The sequence below is a fragment of the Apaloderma vittatum genome, unplaced genomic scaffold, assembly GCF_000703405.1.
Source record: "Apaloderma vittatum isolate BGI_N311 unplaced genomic scaffold, ASM70340v1 scaffold32533, whole genome shotgun sequence".
Classification (NCBI taxonomy): Eukaryota; Metazoa; Chordata; class Aves; order Trogoniformes; family Trogonidae; genus Apaloderma; species Apaloderma vittatum.
Genome location: NW_009710440.1, coordinates 20,645 through 41,457, shown reverse-complemented (window position 1 = coordinate 41,457; position 20,813 = coordinate 20,645). Strand labels below are relative to the sequence as shown.

At 38.4% G+C, this 20,813-nt stretch overlaps 1 protein-coding gene across 1 annotated transcript in view; it reads left to right on the top strand.

The window, feature by feature from the left end:
• The window catches only part of MAP3K15 (mitogen-activated protein kinase kinase kinase 15), a 57,930-nt gene that overhangs the window by 29,179 nt on the left and 7,938 nt on the right, over positions 1-20,813 (top strand). The window contains exons 12-20 of the mRNA XM_009867297.1: positions 969-1,018; positions 4,539-4,634; positions 6,221-6,308; positions 10,127-10,260; positions 10,841-10,968; positions 11,668-11,798; positions 12,053-12,158; positions 14,491-14,648; positions 18,380-18,563. Of these exons, the coding sequence (XP_009865599.1) occupies positions 969-1,018; positions 4,539-4,634; positions 6,221-6,308; positions 10,127-10,260; positions 10,841-10,968; positions 11,668-11,798; positions 12,053-12,158; positions 14,491-14,648; positions 18,380-18,563 (1,075 nt within the window). The remainder of the gene's footprint in view (positions 1-968; positions 1,019-4,538; positions 4,635-6,220; positions 6,309-10,126; positions 10,261-10,840; positions 10,969-11,667; positions 11,799-12,052; positions 12,159-14,490; positions 14,649-18,379; positions 18,564-20,813) is intronic.

Sequence of the window (20,813 nt, the reverse complement as noted above, 5' to 3'; positions counted from 1 at the left end):
TTAAAATGCAGCTCAAAACTAGACAAAAAGTAAACATAAAACCCAATATTGTGATCAATAATTTAGAAATGTTAAAGTTTTACAATTGTAAGATTAGAAATTAGAAAAAATGGGAGCCTGTGACAAATAAGTGTCATGAGATTAAATATTTGGACAAGGCATAGGAGATTAGGAAAGGAGTAGGCACAGTTATGGACAGTATAATCTCTTAAAAGTGAGAGATAATTCCAGGTTCACATTGAAAAACTTGGAATATAGAATGTATTTCACCACCTCTTAATATCAGAAAAATGTAGATGAAGAGTAGACTAAAAATTTAGAGGGAAAATGTGGAAAAGTATGTTAGAGCAAGAGAAGAGCACATAATTACCTGGATCCTTGAACTTCTTTTCCAGTACACTGTTCTACTTCACTGCTTCAAGTGAATGTGTCTGATACAACTTTGCTTTATGGAGTGAATTCTTGGTGCATATCTGGCAGTGCTGAAAAAGGCCCAGCTCTTAGCTAGAGATCTGTGGAGGGCTATGGTCCTAGGCCCAGGCTATTCTTTGTTTTGCCTTCAGTCTACTCCCTGGGCCAAAGTTGCTGGCTCAATACCTCTTAGGAAGATGTATAAAGTTTTGTTTCCCTTTGAGCCTAGATAATGTTTAATATGAAATGTTGATGTATCAAGTGAAAACATAACGTTTGGTTAATTTTACTTCAAATTTGATTTTAAATGAGGAAATGTGGCCTTTACTTCTACCCTATGCAATTTATATTATTTTTTTCTTAAGTGAGGAAAGCAGCAATATATGGTCTTTCTTTACCTATACATCAATCTTATTTGAAATTGAGGGAGGGAGGGAGAAAAAAGGAGAGAAAAGAGATACGTCAGTAAAACTATTTTACTTTCCATGTTGTGGCTTTTTTTTCAATACTAAGTCAAGGTTAAACTATGGTTATTAATAGCTCTTTGTGCTTTACAGAAACAGATTCATGAATGGAATTTTACAGCTTCTTCCATCAGAGGAATAAGGTTTGTATGCCAGAAAAGAGTTAAGAGCTTTTTTCTTTATGTTTTCTATTTCTCTTAAGAGAGAAATCTGGATTCTGCCGTAAATCTCTGCTTTGCATTGCCTATTATAAAAGCTTTTCTGTCCAACCTATCTTGAAATTTCAACACAGAAGAATTTGCCTTTCCATACATGGGCAGAGCTGTATATTTCTCATAGGAATAGTCATGTAAGAGGGGCAGGTGGACATGTATATTCTCCAGTAGACTTCCCTGTTTTCAGTCACGTGCCTGCTTTTTATTATTTTTCTAAATTTTTAATGTGAAGTTATTGCTATGTCTGCATTTAAAAACATGCAGGGCAGAAGGAAAGAAGAGCCCTTAGCTCTTCTTGCTTCCTTCCATAAGTGAAAGAACAGTTTGTCTATTTCCCTTTAAGAAAAGGAAACCATGGATCTAGTTTCTGTTTGGAATACAGAAATGCTTCTGATATGGCTCTATCTGAAAACTTACTAGCTAAAAACTAGATTATGAGTGAAATGTTAAATGAGACACGGACAGTGTGTGTGCTAAGAAAAGAATTCTTGATCAGGAGGGAGACTGCTAGTGGAGCTTCTCAAGGACTATTTAAATCGTTAAAGTAGCTCCATTTTGTGATGCCTGGGTTAATGGAATCACTAGTCACAAGTAAATGGGTCCAACTACTACTACAAAAGAAGATCAGAATATTATATAGAACAAACAGTATCATTCTGAGAACTAAAGGGATAAAAAAGAATCACGTTTGGTATTAACAACTGAAAAATACCTTGCTGCACTTAGAAGTTAGCTTAATTTGAGCTACTTTACTGCCAGAAAGGTGAGAGACAGAGCATTAAGAGAGAAAGCAAAATGAAACCTGTTTGTACAGCCTGACAATGTGCTGATGGCATTCACACTTTCTGTCTGTACTGTACGGGCTGTAGCTAAGAGCCAGAAGAGCTGTAAGCGCTGGGAATGTGAGGTGGGCTTTTGCCATCGCTCTGAGTCCGTGAGTCACTGTGTTGGTGGATCAGGCCTTTCTAGGGACGCAAGTGGCAGTTGGCTGGAGCCACTTGGGTGAGTGCGTGAACTTAAGTGCAGAAAAAGTTTCTCATTCAACTACAAGCTTAAATTGAAATACTTAATGAGTTCTGTAGTGCTTGAAGTGGAGGATTTCTGGGGAGTGATTTTGACCACAAGCATCTAAGTTTTAGATTCTGAGTTTGTCTTCTCTGAACTTGCATAATTTACCCAACCAGATAAGCTCAGTGAAAAAATATTTATTTGAATAAGGTGAGTGATGACTGCTCTGAAAGCCTACAGATGTGGATTTGGACATAGATTCTACCATAACTTCAGTATTTTCTTCTAAAAGCAGCAGGTTTTGGTTTAAATTAATTCAATGTGATACTTTATTTTACTACTCCAGTGCAATGTGAGTGGAAGTGCAGTCATCATTACTAAGTCTGTGGAGCTGATTAAGCATAACTCAGCATAACATTTTTGAAACATATTAATTACCCTCAGTCAACACATTGCACAGAAATTAAACTTTGAGAAAGATAACTTTTAATTAAATGGAAGCAAGAAGTTCATTTGCTTTGATTCTTAATGACTGCTGGATTAAAAAACTCAGTCTTTTTACACTTAGAAGAATTAGATGTTTGCTTTATATGTGACGACTTGCATTAATTTAGTAAATAAAGATTAGTGGTCTCAGCTAACTCTCTCAAAATGCTTAAATTGTATTTTGGCTAACCAGTTCACCTTACATACCACATACGCTACACTGTTTATAATACAGTATTGTTATTTAGATACTATCTTCTCTGTCATATTTTGTCCTTGGAAGAATTATCTCGCTTTGTCTCTTAGTCCTTCTGTCGGGTTAATCTACCTTGCTACACTAGAAATTGCTCTACCACTACCAAGATACAGATTAGCATAGTGTATTTTCACATATTTCTAAAAAACTCCTCTGACAAAACTGTTGATTTTTGGAATATTTGTCCATGTAGCCCTTAGTGATGCTGCAGCAAGTTGATCTTACAACATTACAGAACCACAGAATTGTTGAGGCTGGAAAAGACCTCTGAGATCATCAAGTCCAGCCTATGACCTAACACCACCACATGGGCCAGACCAGGGCACTAAGTGCCACATCCAGCCTCTCCTTAAACACCTCCAGGGACGGTGACTCCACCACTGCCCTGGGCAGTGCATCCCAGTGCCTGAGCACCCTCTCCATGAGGAAGGGCTTCCTGAGATCCAACCTAAACCTCCCCTGACGCAGTTTCAGGCCGTGCCCTCTCGTCCTGTCACTGGTTGCCCGGGAGAAGAGCCCGACCCCCACCTGACTACACTCTCCCTTCAGGCAGTTGCAGAGAGTGATAAGGTCCCCCCTGAGTCTCCTCTTCTCCAGCCTAAACACCCCCAGCTCCCTCGTTGCTCTCCTCACAGGACTTTCCCTCCAGTCCCTTCCCCAGCCTCGTTGCTCTCCTCTGGACCCGCTCCAGCCCCTCAAGGTCTTTCTTGCAGTGAGGGGCCCAGCCCTGAACACAGGGCTCGAGGGGAGGCCTCACCAGGGCTGAGCACAGGGGCAGAATCGCATCCTTACTCTGCAACTTTAGTCTACTGTCATGCATTTTAACTATATGGCTCAACAGAGGCTAAGCAAAATCTGAGAGTCTGACTAAACAAACCAGGCAAGGATCTAATCAATTTGGTTAAATTAATGCACAAAAATAAGGCCAATGCTTTAACAAGCATAACAACATGGCATCTATATAGAACAATACTAAAGTACACGTGTCAGGAATGATAAGAGATTAATTCCTTGGTTTATGTTCATATTGATATTATGTTTTGTGGCCTCTTCACTTTACCCTTCAGAGCATTCAGATGGGATATATATGACACTGGCAAGACACAATATGTGATAAATAATCACTCTGTCAGAATTTTTGCTTCAGTTTGGAGTAAGTGTTGATCATCCCCAAACTTATTTATCAGTATTAAGGCCACAAAAATTGTATACTGTGAAGGATCTACTACACTGTAGGTGTTTTCCTAATTCAGTTTTACTAACAGAGTAGTAGAGTTATGAAAACCAGAAGCACTTGATCAGTTTAAAAGAAAGACTTTCCTGATAGCTAGATTAGTGTCAATGCAATTCACTTGCCATTGAGTTGTCACCACATACTAAGAAACCTGATGGAACTGTGTAAAAATGGGAGACAAACAGCAAACAAACCGAGAACACTTCAGTTAAACAGATGTTTTATCAAAATAGGCAGTATCTTAATTATTTATCAAACTGAAGGTAGGATTATAGAATGTATAAATACTCACAGCTTCTAATTGTAAGGTAAATAAACATAATTGCATACTGCCTCTCTGAGGTATTTAACTATGAAAAAGATATTTGTAGAGTGTTTATAATTTAAAAAAAATTAGCTCTTTCTTGATCTATTTCTTGTAATAGTTACATCCAAAATAATTTTTCTTAATGTGAATTTTACAGCATTTCTAAGTTTGATGAACGATGTTGTTTTCTTTATGTCCATGACAACTCTGATGACTTTCAAATCTACTTTTCTACAGAAAACCAGTGCAGCAGGTGAGTTCAGTTTGTGTGGGCATTGCATGTGAGATCTGTGTCTCAAGTATAACTGATTTAGCAAAAACTGAAAGCTGACATTTTTTGTTTCAGAAATTAATTATTCATTTCTTCACTTCCTTTTTTTCACGATGAGGCAGCAATGAACTAAACTCAGGTGCTAAGAGCAATGTCCTGTTACACTTGTTGGCTGCTTCTGATCACTTTACCTGCAAGTTACTACTTCTGATAAAAGGCTTAAGTAGCTTATTTTAATTTATAACTGTGTCTTGGCCATGCCATGTAATGTGTTATATTGGCTTAGATTCCCGTATGTACCTTTTCAGTTTAAGTAAGAACAACTAGATGTAATAGAAATTTCTGACATATAATGTGTCACAGGTATCTCTTATTCTCTATGCCTGTACTCAAATATATCCTGATGATGTGTTGTCTCTAAACAGTAAGCATGCAAACTGAATTTCAGACCTAACTCTTTACAGACCACGTTCTTCCTAGGGATTGATACTTAGCATATAAAGCTTCTAAATAAAGTAGGAGTCCTTTGTTAATACACTTAATATTTGAGGTAGGATTTTTTTTCCTTGCAATAGTTATTGTTTATGTATTATATGGAATAAACTCAGATTAAAGATCATTTGCTCTGCAGAGTTCAATGCATAAAAGATAGGAAACACCAAAATTAATGTTAATTGTTCAGCCTTGATTTGGCATCACAATCTGTGTTATGAAACATGGTCATATTTGTATGCCTTACTTGGCACAGAACAAGATTCTGTTCCAGAGGCATGTCTCTATTAGTCAGTAAAAGAAATGTGAATATTTTATAATAATTTTTAAGAATTGTCAACCAATTGTTATGGAATTTGGAAACAAAGTGGGTGACTTAGGCAGGGGATTACGGGAGAAGATGGTCTTGTACTTAAGTATATCCTTCCCAGAGCACTAGATTAAATTAGTCAAAACTCTATTCTTTGAAACATGTTACTACATTTATATTCTTGACTTTCTGAATACCTGACTAGATACCACAAAATCTGGTTTTCAGAAATACTGAGTAATCACGCTTGCAACCAAAGTCCGTAGGAACATTTAAATTAAACTGATGGTAATAAAATTCTCATCACTACAGAGAAGGAAAACCACCCAATATGCTATCACAGATTTAGCACTACTGAATTGAACCATTGAAAATCAATGCTTATTCTTTTGAATATCTTGACTTCTGTAATTATAATTGTAAAGACAAAGCCATACCATGCATTTTCCATCAAAACATACAACAAAAATATTTGAGCTTGATCTACCAAGATTTTACTGTGCAGTTACACTAACAAGCAAGTATTGGGTTCTGCTACAACAAATAAAATAATTTTATAAATATTTAGGCTCTTCAGTGTATGTTTGATGTCCTTCCTAGTTTAAAATAGAATAAATACAGAGAAAGCAAATAATAAAAGAAACCTATAAACATGCTAGTCAATTTGTTATCTTGAAAGCAAAGACCACCTTGCAATGTATCTTGTTTAATCTCCTTCTAAAAGGATATTTTTCTTTGGTCCTGTTTTATTCATTGGGTTTTTTAGATTCTGTGGATTGGTGAAGGAAATTTTGTCTGATGCAGTTGGCAGTACTTTGGAACTAGAAGGAGAAATAGATGGAGACACATTAGAGGTATGTCAAAGATAAAAGATCCAAACACTCTGAAACTAGTTCTCTATCTTCCCTGTGCTTTCATATCAGTATACTAGAAAGATCATAAATAGCATTTAAACTCCTTAATTGTATATGACATTTAAACTCTGACAAAACCAGAGTGACACTCATTTCAAAAAACACATTTTTAATGAAGTGAGCCTCTTACTATTTTAAACTGTATAAATCCCTAATGAAGGGATTCACTGATCTTGTATTTATGTTGCAAACAGTCTATATATGAGAACTGTCTGGTATCAGCTGGCTTAAATGGGTAAGAAAGACAAGATATTAAATGAATTCTAGGAAAAAGCCATTTAGCAAAGGTCTATTTTTTTCTAGCTTGTGTCTGATACTATTACTACTCCAGGTAATTTATTTTGACAGTCTTTTTATGTCACAGACATTCGCAGATATTTAGGATCAGATTAATCCGTTGTGCTTTTAACTTACCACTGAAACATCCGTGTCAGAAACCTAGTGTCTGTAGCTCTGCAGGTTTTTTTTTCCAGAAAAAAACCAAACAACAAAACAACCAAATTTGGTTATTCACATTTTACATGGGCTGAGGTTAGAGTGGGTGAATCCATGTCTTTGTAAGATGTGCTGTCTCATAGCAAATATCCAGATTTGTAGAACTACATACACATCTTGTGCTTCTGTTTACTTGTTTTGAAATCTGAAAGGCCATCATCAAAAGTAGGTTGTAACTTTTATTTGCGGTCAAGCGAATTCAGTCAATCTGATTAGTGGATGTAAAAACCTTGCTGGGGTTTGTCTGAGCTGAGTATCTTTCTGGCCATGTCTCATTCTTGTAGTTCTCTTAGGATTATGATTCAGAGCAGTTCTGTACAGTAGTGAATCTTTTGTAGTACCTGAGGCTTGAGAAGACGACTAAGAAAGCAGAAGACCCTCTACTGTACTGTTGAATGATGTTGCATGTAGCGGGGAAGATGAGGTTTTGGGCTGAAGTTTGTGCATTGTGGCCACAGACTTCCGTCCTCGAATGAAAAGGACAAGATATGTGCATCTATGAAGCCCAGCTCACTATATGCATCTGTGGTCTTGGCCTAGGATCAGGGCTCTGCCTTTGATGAGGACAGGGTATTACCTAGAGCTGCAGATTTTACATTAGCTACTTGGGCACTTGGCTGCTAGCAGGCCAACCTCCAAACAACACAGTCTGTTCCAGCTGTGGAATAGTCTCTCAGAGGAAGTGAACTCACCTTGCCTTGAGCCTTTTAAAAACTGAACTGGAAGAACTTGAGAACTGAACTTGAGAGTGCACAGCAGGCAACAATCCTGCATGAATCAATGACATACAGATAAATGACTACAGAAATTAATTGTAAATATTTAAGCTATATCATTCTACATGTCTTGAAATTTTTGTATTTATCACCTTCTACCTACTGTGTTAGGTCAGGACATTAAAACAGAAAAAAAGATACAGAAGAGGAGGACTAAACTGTTTAGCTAAGATTTTCTGCAGCCTGAGATCTTACATTTAAGAAGAGACAACACAGAAAATACAACTCTATATGGTCTTGATGGTCTTGACAAGCACAGAGAAAGCAGAAGTGCTTACCATTAATAAAACAACTATTTATATTTGGAGAAGAGGAAGAAATGACCTTGAGCACAGTTTGGGTGAAGAAAATATGATTTCAATCAGAATTCCTATGAGAATGTTATCCCAAAGAGTGCTACATTTTAGATTGCAAGATTATGTGAAAGCAATGACAGTTTAGTTCTACAGCTGACAAGGATTTGGAAGGAGAATGAGTTTGGCAGTCCTTTCTCCTTTGGGTTGTTTGCTTCTAGATATTAGTGCTGAAGAAGTTCCTATCACTTTAAGAGTACCTGCTGTACCCCAAGTGGAATATCCTAGAGATCTGATTCTGCCCTACCATGTTCTTGCATAAGGTCAGCTATGAACACTTGTTTACTCCTATCTAATGGTTGAATTCCACACCCAGTGGATCACATACTCAGACTTTTGGCAACCAGCGGGTGATTTATTCAGTCTCTGTAGCTGTTGGAAAGAGAGGAGACAAATGTGACGTGACATCAAATACATACAAGTCTATTGAACTGTCTGCTAACAACTGTAAGTCTCAATGTGTTTCATGTATCATAGGACCCAGACCATAGAACATAGGTTTATCCACAGTAATTACAGAGTTGGCTTAGGACCAGTCTGTTGCAGATAAGGTTCCTGTCAATCTTAAATTCTGCAATGTGACTGCTGTCGTTTTTCTGCACAGTTTTATGTCATATGATAGCTGTGAAAGCTGGATGCGCTCCTGCCAAAGAACCTGACAAGTTTTACGTATGGCGTTTTGGGTCAGTTATGCCTATTATATAACAAGATTATGTTATGAACCATGAAGTGCTGAAACTTGGAAAATGAAACTGTACTAAAGCTGTGCTCTCAAGTTTAGTTCCACTAAGCAGAATATGCTGTTAGGATAAACAACAGACGTTTTTTCTTTAGCGCCTTCCATACAGCAGCATGAAACTTACTGTCTTTGCTGAGGTGAAGAGGGAGGGGAATGTCAGTGAGACATGGACATTGTGATACCAGAGTTGCAAGACAAACTGAGAAGACACTTCAAAGACATGGATCTCAAGGCTGCATTTTATATGAGGGAGTCTTGCTGGATGAAGCAGAAAAAGCAATCACTGGCAGCAATATCAATAGTTATGGGCACTATAAAAAAGTTTGGTTTTCTGTTTTGTTTTCTTGGGTTTTGATTTTCTTTTTTTAATAGAGAATACATGTGAAGCCACACAGAAAACCCCACAGTCTTCCCATATGGGACATCCTCTTGGTTTTGGGAAGACACTAGGGGAGGTCTCTGTACTCCTGATAGTATCTGAGGCTATGAAACTGTCTGATTCCTTCCTTAACTCTTTGTAAAAGTGCTTCTTCAACAGTCTTTATCAGTTCCTGATTTGAATCAGAAGTGTATTGCTTAACCCGACTTCTGAAACCCAAACTTTTGGATTCATTTATTGTCTTGGATGCATTTTCATTAAGCACTATTCATCAGCAGGCTTTTTCACTGACTTTTGTGGTAGGAAAGCTCTGTGATAAAATCACCATATGCGGAGAAGACCATGAGGTGATGTAAATTAGCATAGGCTTACTGGAGTCAGTGAACCACCAGTGACATACTCAGCTGGCAATATGACCCACCATGTTTCGGCAGCAGTGGAAACCACCACTTCATATATTTAATCATTCTTGGAGAAGATGAGCAGTTTTTTTCACCTTTTGGAGAAGCCTGTAATGAGGGGAATATGTCAGAAATTAATTTTGCCATGGTTAAGTTCAAATGGGAGCTTAGGGTCTTAAAAGAGTGTCCACCCACTGTAATGATAATGCCACTTTTATCTATTTACTAAACTGTTGGTTTTAAAATTATAGGTTATGTTTCATACATTTACATGTGCCGAGGGCTCTGTCAGCAATTCTGAGAGGTGATACCAGAGTATGTTCTTTTGACAGCATTATTTCACTGAATTTAGTTTAACACTGTTTCTTGTTTGGGTGAATGCCTTTCAAACTTGGTTAGGGAAGATTGTTTTGTAAAGCAAGTAATGTGGATATTTTACAAGTTGTAAAATACATCAGGCTGCTGGGTCACCTCCTGTGCTACAGACGTACTGCAGTGACTGCTCTGGGCTGTCCAAACTCAGTACAGTATATAACTGTTGTTCAAGCTCTCTGTAATGTCAAATGTCAGTGACAACAATTTCTGTGCTGCTTTGTTTATCTTTTGTGCTTGCAGTATGAGTATGATTATGATGAGAATGGTGCCAGAGTAGTTCTAGGGAAAGGTACTTATGGAATAGTTTATGCTGGAAGAGACCTTAGCAATCAAGTTCGAATAGCCATCAAAGAAATACCTGAGAGAGACAGCAGGTAAGACTAGTTTGTTGTTATATATACATTGCTTATGAAACTGCAGTTTGCTGAAAACTTTGCTCTTAGCATGTCTTTCTATGTGATGAGTTTATTAAATTCCAGTATACTAATATTCAGTTATTATTTCCAACTAATATTTAACAGTGCCCTTTTGAAAATAATGCCTTTTGAAATGTAAGATATATATCATAAATAATACAGGTTGATAATCTATATGTATATCATAAATTCTAGAATAAGACATATTTTGGATTTTAAGTTGTAGTTGTATCTCATTCTTTTGGGGAAACAGGAGAAACATAAGTATTGGAGGCAAAGAGTAGTATGTAATGATACAGAAGAAAGGCATGCATAAATTCTTTAAGGGCGTGTTTCTTTTTGGTGTTCCTCTGAGATCGACCTTTGTATGTTTTCTGAATAGGCAGCCAGTCACACTGCATTTTGAAGGTCATGACAAGATGTTTACTAAGAATTGGATCAGTATCCCTGTTTGCAAACTAGCGTTTAAACGTAGCCCATAACCCTCTCCTGCATGATGAGAAACATAACAATTAATTTACTTACTTATTTTTCATAGATATTCTCAACCTCTTCATGAAGAGATAGCACTGCATAAATATTTAAAGCATCGGAACATTGTCCAGTATCTTGGATCTGTTTCAGAGGATGGATATATTAAGATTTTTATGGAGCAGGTGCCAGGAGGTTTGTATCATTCTGAGCTTAGTCTTTCAAAGGAATCAAAAGCAGTGGGGACTCAAAACATAGTGAAAGCCAATAAATGTGCACTTAATATGTCTATGCACTGTAAATGGCTTTTCTGTTGAGTCATTAACTACAGGTGAAATTGTTCTCGTAAAGAATAGATCTGAAGTGTAGCTGACCTATCTCATACTCTGAACATCCATTACTTAGTTTCTTACAGGGACTTTCTTTCCTCTGTCTCTGAATATTTCGAGAAGTCAATCTGTATTCGCAAGGAAAAGACACTTTCGTTTTTCCTCTCCCCACTTCAAGTAAATCAGCTTCTCTTTGTCTGTGCATGTGGTTCATGAAGCACAGTGTATAACATCATACTGTGTTACCTTTAGTCTTTATTTTATTAAGGATTAAATGGTTACTAGTCTTAGTCTCAACAGTTGCTAGGCTTAAGTGAGGGAGATGCACTGTTGTAGCATTTATTCCTGTCATGGAGATGGAAGCTGAGCTAGCAAAAAGAAATCACCAGTCAAGAGCAGCAGCAAATTATTTGCTTTGAGGGATCTAGGAAGAATTTGGCTTAATTGTAGGTGCTGCACTTCTCTTGCCATAAAGTATTGAGCAAAGGCTTAGTCCAGACTTAGATGTTTCATATTCATTTGGGGATTTTACTATCTTGTTACAATTTCCTCTTACCTCTTCTAGGCAGCCTCTCCGCTCTTTTAAGATCTAAGTGGGGCCCAATGAAAGAACCTACAATTAAATTTTATACCAGACAGATTCTGGAAGGCCTTAAGTATCTCCATGAGAACCAGATTGTACACAGAGACATAAAGGTAAATCTTCCATTAGCGTGTCTTGTGTGATTTGCTTTTTATCTTACTTCACTTAGCTTTACTTCATGGAAGCTTAAAACAAATGGAGAGTATAAAACAACCCCTTCTCCCCGGTGCTCAAGGAAAATTCCTTTGTAGAAAAGTGTATGACAAAGATAATTGCAAACTTGAAGGAGTATCAAGATTGAGATTTGGAATCTATATTCATCTCTATCCCATTCCTGCTCCCTCTCTGTCTCTTATCCAAACCACAGGGGGATAATGTTTTGGTGAACACCTATAGTGGCGTGGTAAAGATATCTGATTTTGGTACTTCCAAACGGCTGGCAGGAATTAATCCATGCACTGAAACATTCACAGGTAAGGCTAATTCAGCAGAGTTTATAAGGGTTTTATAAGGGATGATGGATTTAGAGTTAGAGCCAAGAGGCTTTTTGGATTTGTGATGGAAACACAGTCAGGTCTTTGTTTTCAGAGAAAAGCGAATGAGAGCATGATCACTATAAATGCAGGCTTGCTGTATTTTTTTCTTTTTTCAATATAAATGTCTTCCATTTAATTTTTTTAAAATACTTAAAAAAAATTAAGTGTGGTGGGGTAATAGTTTTTCTTCTAAGTGTTTTTACGTTACGTAGTAATTGAGATGTTGCAGTTACCTCTGGAAAGACTTGAATATGGCAACTTTTTCATTTAATAATCCTGATATTAGTAACTCATGCATGCATGCTTTCTTGAACTATGTCTAATAGAGCAGAAAACCAAGCATAAATTTAGAAATACATTCAGTTTTGAGGCATTAATTGTAAACACCAGCCAGCTGGCTAATTTGCTATTATCAGAGCCAAAAAGAACAGTTTACATAAAAATACTAGGCTGGTATGTTACAGCAAAGCTTTCCTGTATACTAAGGTAGTAATAACTTGCAATACTCAGGGAAAACAAAATTTGCTGAGGAACAGCTGAAACGCCACATTGAAACAGGAGTATATATATGGTCACATAATTACTCAATTCTTTTATTGGTGGAGATACAGGTATCATGATGTTTTCACTTTTCTGTGGCCCTCTGCATAGGCCACAAATCCCAAGCCTCATACTGGCCTGCTGTTCAAGTAACTGGTACACAGACACAGCCGTGAGCTGTGTGTGGAAGACAGAAGACAACAACCTCTATTTAAGTGATAATCGAGGCTTCCCATTACCTGGCTGGTCATGAGTCTGCAGTCCCTCCAGCATTTTTAAAAAGGAAGCCATGAAAATAAAATTAGTAATGTACTGAAATGACTTAGCTTTCCAAGCTTTTTTTGACCCAATATTAGCAAACCTTGTGAGTTGGAAGTGAGGCCTGAACAGAGCATATGACATCTGCATCAATATCTTAGGAGATCAACATTGCATCAGGTGCAGGCATTTGAATCAAATCTATTTCCTGAAAAGCTGAGAAGATTTCATTTAGGATCAAGTTAAGTTAGGACTCCTTTAAAAAAAGAAAAAAAAAAGTAGTATTTGTCTAGCTTAGAATCATAAATGTAGCATTGAATGTTTTGTTAAGAATGAAAAGCTACGAGAAGCCACCTCTTCAGTTGGTAGATGCTGCAACAGATAGATACGTAAATGACAGGATGTCTGAACAGAGCTGCTTAAATGCTGGCTTCTGAAGCATTCCTTTAAGGAGTTTCACCATTCTTCCCAAACAAATTAGTTGTCAAATAATTTTGTCATGAAGAATCGCCTTGGTTATGCAACTGGATGGATAATTCTCAATTCTGCATGGGTTTCTCGTGGTGTCTGGAAAAGAATAGTTTCTGAAGAAAAGTTACCATATTGTAATAAACGGAGGTATATCTTTCCTTGTACCTGCCTTCTTCGTTCTCTTGCTGTGTCAGTATATGATTGAATAGCAGTGATTCCACATTGACCATCTTTTATTTAATTTTTACTATTCTTCTGATCCGTATTGTAATTACTATTACAGTCAGATTGTCTGCAGGAAAACTTCAGAGATACGGTTCAATAGAGTCAACTATAGGTGGAGACAGGATCTTATTTTGCCAACATGTATAACTCTAAAAGTTTCAGTAGACTTGGATGTCAAAAATCCCAAGTACAACCAGAAGACTTCCTGGAATGGCAATTTGTGATGAGTTCCCTTATTTATTTTTTTTTTAGTTATTTTGTAATCAATTTACTTGGATTACAACCTTGATTGATTTTGTGTAAACTTGAGATTATTTTTAAAAACATTATTGTCTTTATTATCTTATATTTTAAAAAATAGCTTATTTTCAAGCTAATTTTTTGAGATTCCCTATCACTGGCTTTTCATTATATGGATAAACATATGAAAAATTATTCAAATAAAGACCGTCACCTTGCACGTTTTCATCATGCGTTACATGCATAATCCTTACAATTTAGCATCTGCAAAAATATTTGATGTAACATTATGTTCTGAGGAAGCATTGGATTATGTGGGGAATATACTTTCAGCAGTTTGAAGCCTTTTTATTAGAAGTGGGGGGAAGGGTAGGTTATAGAAAAGTTTCTGTCTCATTTTCAGTGCTAATATGGGAACTCCATTATTTTGCCTATACAAGTTACATTTGACAATTTTGAGGTTGCTTAGTGGTGTGTTAATTCTTTTAAATAAGAATGAAGATTGTAATGCTTGACTGTTTTCTGTCGTGACTAGGAACCTTGCAGTACATGGCTCCAGAAATCATTGATAAAGGACCCCGGGGATACGGTGCACCTGCTGACATCTGGTCATTAGGTTGTACCATTATTGAAATGGCAACAGGCAAACCTCCATTTCATGAACTAGGGGAGCCTCAAGCAGCGATGTTTAAAGTAAGTACAGATTTTTTTGCTACAGAGTTTATGGATTTTCAAGCACTAACTTGATTTTTTAGTATTAATTTAATTGGTAGTAACCATTTTTATATGGGCTGTTTTGCAGAAAGCCATAGTCTGACCTGTGTTCTTAATTCGCACTGAATTATCCTTCTCTGCTCCAGGCTGTATTGCTCTAGAGGGGAACAATTTATTTTTGTGCTGGAAATAGGTCATGACTCAGAGCAGCAATCTGAAAAATGAGTCGAGAATTATGAAAACTAATATTCTCTACCCTCTTACTTCTGTCATCTCCTGCTCTTGGTTTATGGTTTTCTTCTTGGCAACCAGTCTCTTCAGTGATGAAAACCGTTATTTCTTCTCTTTTAAATGTCTTTTCATAAACCTCTCTCCCAGAGGATCTGTTTGCCTTGTCTTTCAAATGCCCAGTCTCTGCAATATGGTGGGAAGCAATGGTGGAAGGAAGTGGAGGACTAACTTTTCAGGATTTCTGGAATGTACTGAAGGTGTAAAATATTCTGTATTTTGTTACTCTGTAAAATACTCTGTATTTTACATCCTAAGCCTTCTGTATCAAAGCTACCTCCTTGGTAAAATTTTGCTTCTAGTACTTTGTTTCTCTTAGTGTATCTATTTTCAAATGCACAAACTAACACTTGAGAAGCTTTCTTTTTGAAAAAGTTACCTTTTCTAACTCTAAAACTAACAGTAGTGTAAAAGCTATTATGTGATAATGTGTCAAATATGCAGACTGAAAATTTTGCTTCTTTCACTGGCTTGCAGTAGACCTTTACTAAAGTGCTTAAGTTTTTGCTTATGTTTCAGAGTCCTCATTCTTGTAATGAGGAAAGCATCACATCCGTAACCAAGCCAACTACTTTAAATTATCGATATTGTTAATTCCTCTGGGGGTGTTGTTGAAAGTCACTGTGTAAGCATTAGTATAATTATTAATGGAGCCACGGTAGCAAAATCACATCTTTATCAATAAGTATAGTAAGCTGGGCTGCAATTTAGCACGGCACATAACGCTGTGCCTCGTACCGGACCTGTGAGTTGTCCCGTTCACCTCAGCTAAGAGGCAAAGAAGGGAATGATTATGGGGTTTGATGTAGTTATCTTGTCGGTACTCACTGTGTCGCCTTGGTGCTGTCAGCTTGTGGCACTACCTCAAAAGAAGCTGCCTGGGTGAACACGGTTTGATTCACTAAAGCTTTCCTGAGGGAGCCGTGGAAGAAGACTTTTTTCCACATCACTGTAAATGTCAGATACGGTTCTGTTGGCAGATACCTTTTCATCTTATGCATCTGGCATGTAGTTGAACTGTTCAGAGAGTTACATGCCTTATTTTTCAGCACCGTTGATTAAACTGTCAGGAAGTGTTGGTTCATTCTGGGTGCTCGATAAGCTCTGTGCAGGCTCACAAGGTGAGCTCTGGCAGGATTGTGCATGTCCCTACATGTCTTGCCCATAAACACTTCCAGGCCACAAAACTATATTCTGAAGTCTCAGAACTGGCATCTTTTTAAATACATTTCTTGCCCTTCTTTCTTCAAGGATGTGGCAGAGCTTTTAGCATTGTTATTGCAGACCGTGTTAATGTGCTACAATCAGACGTTTGTTTTTGTTTTCTGTTTCTTGGCTCTGCTGGGACCTGCTTGGAACTGCCTCTTGCTGAGCACCATAAACTACAAATTGTGGTTTCTTTTTGCTTTGTGATAAAAGTAAGCAAGCTGGAAGCTAGGTTTGAAGCCAGGAATGAAGCAGAACAACTGGGCAGGAATGTAAAAAAAACAAGCCGGGAAAACTTGGGATATCGAACTTCTGAGGTCCCCACCTCCACATGTGGACACTCGGTCGTGCGTAGAGCAGGTGAGGAGAGGGAAGGTCTAAGTCTCTCTGTGCAGTCACTGTAGAAACTGCAAATGACCAAAGAGTTGGACAAAGTAGAAAAAATGGGCTGGAGTGAACTGAGAACTGGAAATAATTCCTGGCTGAGTGTGCATTGTGTGATATTTCATCTGTTAGCATAGCATGTGTGCAGCTGGTTCTGTCTCAAAGGAGCGCAAACAAATGACATTCAATGGAGATAAAGTAAACTAGTGTTGCCACAGAGTTTCTGGATGCCTGCGATAAAATTTATCTTTCTTAAGCCACAGAGATTAAGATAAGATCAGAGATGCGCATTCAGACTCCCTGGTCCTGATTTGAACTGTCCTGGGTTTTATTTGGTGTATAAGGGTAGTGAACCGGTTGCCAGAGTGCGATCAGGTTGTGTCACTGGCCCAGCTGAAGCTGGCTCTTTGAGCCTGTCCCCAGAATGCACAAGGAGGAATGGGCTGACCATGGAGATGGGCATGTCAAGAGCAGTTTTTAGCAGGTGACTGTCTTTTCTCTCATCTCCAAAGCAAAAATATTGCTGGGCTGACGTTTTGAAGTCGTAAAACTACATTACTGTCCAAAATATGCATGGAATTTTACAAATCAGACAAAGATGCTCCATCAGAGCAGGGAAATGTATAGAATTTGTGTCCTGCCAAGACCTAACATCAATTTATTTATGTATTCAGTTTCTTTATTAAATATATCAGTTATCATTGCAGATGTTAGCAGGTTGTGGATATTAAAAATATTACATGCTGGAAATACTGAGTTTTGAATGTGCTTAGAGCCATGGTTGGCAAGGCCTTAATATTAGCATTTTATATTCTTCACTGTCATTTGAACAGAAGCATGACTGCTCAGCAGTTTTTTGCTTCAGCTTGCATTGAAGCTAAACTGCTAATTGTGAGTGCCTAATGGTGCCACAGTGTGTTAATGCAGCTGTATAATGAGATTATTTAAAAGCAGTTGGCACTTGTTTAACTGCTGGCTTACTACCTCCCTTGTGGCCACTATCTTTCTGCTTTTCTTCAGAGTCTGTTGTATTTAAAGATGCTGAGACTACAAGCCATGATCTTACCAGATACATGTCAGATAGCGCACGTGTGTTACACACAACTCTTGCTTTCAGAACATTTATGCCATTAGATACCAAAACATTTATGATATTAGAAAATAAGAAGGCAGTGAAGGAGCTGGAAAAATCACTAGGAAGCAACCTGTAGAAACACGTTTCATTACTTAAAGAGAGAGCGAGGAGTCTCATTAAACCTTTGGACATCAAAATGATTTTCAGTTAAATGACAAGGCAAAGGAAGACGTCTGGCCCGAGTGCAAGGGGCGGTGACAAGGTCTGGCAAGGTCATTGTGGGCATTCGCACGAGGAAATTTGGCAGTGGCAGGATCAGAACAGGTGCAGGCCCCAGGAAGTCCATGCTAGAGGAGGAAATTTTTCCTGTGTGAATGTGCTGGAGAAGTCAGCAAGGAAGAGACTGGGCAGTAGTGATGGAAAGTGTGATGATAGCTGGAGGGGTTTGTGGCTGGTAGGAGAAGCAGCATTTGAAGCACTTATTGTAGACATTATTCAGACTCTGAGATTGCCTGAAAGTGGGTGGTTGGATACGTTCATACCTTGACATTTGTGTAATACCACGTGAATATTCGTGCCATATTTGCAGTGATGTAAAACAGGATTTGAACCTTGTTGTTGCTTCACTGCTTTGTGAGGGTACCTGGGTTGCTCTTTTTCCATGAGAGTCATCAAGAGTGTGAGAGATCATGCCAGAAGTTTCAACCTGTGGTGTCCTTGCAGTTTAGTAAAAATACTTTGTATTTATATTTTGCAGGTTGGGATGTTTAAGATTCATCCTGAAATCCCAGAATCACTGTCTGCTGAAACAAGGGCCTTTATTTTGCTCTGTTTTGAACCTGATCCTAGTAAACGTATTACAGCATCTGATTTGCTCAGAGATTCCTTCCTGAAGCAAGTAAACAAGGGCAAGAAAAGCAGAATTGCATTCAAGCCTTCAGGTAAAGAATTACCAGCCAAATCTAAGTCAACACCATGATTAAGTGTTATATAAAAGATTGGAATCATTAAGCTCTCTTTAATACAAGGGACATTTCTTGTGCCAGGAAGGCAGCAGGAGCCCAGCTATTAAAAGTGCCTGTGATTTGTAGTTAGACATATTTAAATTTAAAAAGTCCCACAAAATATGATGTCTTGCTTGTGACATTTTTTGAAGACTTCCCAAAACAATTCTACATTTTAGATTCACAATTATATACACTTGAGAGATCTATGTTTATAGAGTAGGTGCTTGGCTCCTGAAAATGTGTGTCTATTAGGTGTTCGGGTCTCCATGGGTCAACATTTTCAAACTTTCTATGTTATCTGGAAATCTGGCACATACGTGCTGAAGTAGCTGTTCAGTAGATTGTTCTATCTGCCTAGCGTGTTGTTTCCATTCCCAATATATTAGCCACTTTCTCAGTGATGAGATAATAAACCTCTATATAGACTTGTTAAATAAATAATTCGTGTTTGAAGGAACTGTCCATTTAAAACCAGGCAAAGCCATTGGTCTTGCAACTTCTTTCTCGTTTGCATACACACACATACACACGCTTCCAATGCAAATTTAATTGCTTCCATTTTTGAGCTTTTTCCTCATCAACAAGGAACATCTGAAAGACTGGAATTTTAAGGGGAAAATCTAAGAAAGAATTAATGACATCTATCTGAACTCATTTCAGCAAGGGAATGGGCATCATCTCTTGTCCTGAGAGGCAGCGAGAACCATGATCCCTGCAGTTACACTGGAGTAATGAGAGAGTTCACACTGCTCAGCCACGGCGGTAGCACTCAGGAGCTATTGGCTATCTAGCCTTCTGCTCCACTGTGGTAACATTCTCTGGTGGTCTTTTCAGCTCTTGCATGAGGACGTTTTCCTGGAAAAAAATATGTAGCATTAAAAAGGGTGGAGCTTGCCTCGTTAGCTTCTCTGTGAGCAGCAGGCTCTTTGTCAAATGCCAGTGGAGGTGTAGCTGTCTTCTGCACTCCCTCGCCCCTCACCTTCCTCCTTTCTTCTCCTGCCATTAATGAGGTTATGGAGCTCCTTCAGATGGCCCAAGGACCTGGTGCCACAGGGTTAAGCACTGGGCTGCAGCAAGAATCAAGCTCCACGCTGGCCGTGGACATGAGCAGAGTGGGCAGATGCCATGAAAACTGTCGACTGGGTGAAGGGAGGAAAAGGCGGCACTGGCTGCACCCGGGGGTGTGCTTCACTGTGCCGGAGCTGGGGAAAGCTGTGTTGGCTGCCACAGCCATGGCCAAGGGGGATTTGGGAACATAAGGCAAGTCCTGGACCAGCAGTTGCCACAAGCTCAGCTGCAGCAGTTCACTCTATCTCTTGCCTCTACTGTTTCCCTCACTGCCGATTTTCTCACCTTTGTCCTCATCTTTCCATCCTGTCTATTTCCCTTTTTTCTTTCCAATGATAAAAGCAGCCCAGAGCAAATCTCAGTCCTTACTCTTGGGACAGCAACTTCCAGTTTTCTGTGCTGCTGAGGCACCTTGATCTGGTTTTCACAAGGTGACACACATTGTTTCATTTCTGTGACTGTTTAACCTCAGACATTTGAACATCAGCCATGCAACATGGAGTATGTCGGAGCTTACTGGACAGCTTTCAACTTTGAGCTCTCTTCCTCAACATAATGTGTAGTGACGAATCAAAAACTTTTGTGATGTTTTAGCTTCACGGATATGTGCACTCTGAGTTGACAGAACTTCTTCCTTACCTTTCCTGTCACACAGCTGCAAACTGGCTACCAGGATTATAGCAGATTCTCAAATCTGTTATTTTTTAATTGCTTCTTACTTTCAAGATGAATTAGAAAGGGACAAGAGATTTCTTTCAGGCTAATGTTAGAGAGAGAGTCCTTACTGAGGGCAAGGGGACATGTGAGCGAAGCAGGTGCCTCGGGTGTCAGAGCAAGAACAAATATATGTCCATTAACAGAGGCAGAGGTGAGGAAGGCAGGTAGCAGAGTGCTCTCTGCTGATATGATCTCCAATATGACATGTTCTCTCAGATCTGGGTCATGGAGCAGCTGATGGTAACCTGTTGGTTTGATTCAAGCTCTTTAAACAGCTGTACATCCAGTTGTTCCAGTTGTAAGACCAGCACCACAAGTGTGTAAGTGTACATATATGTCTAAGTGTATGTGTGTGCAAAAGAGAGGAACAAAATGGCATTTCCTATCAGTCCTAGCAGC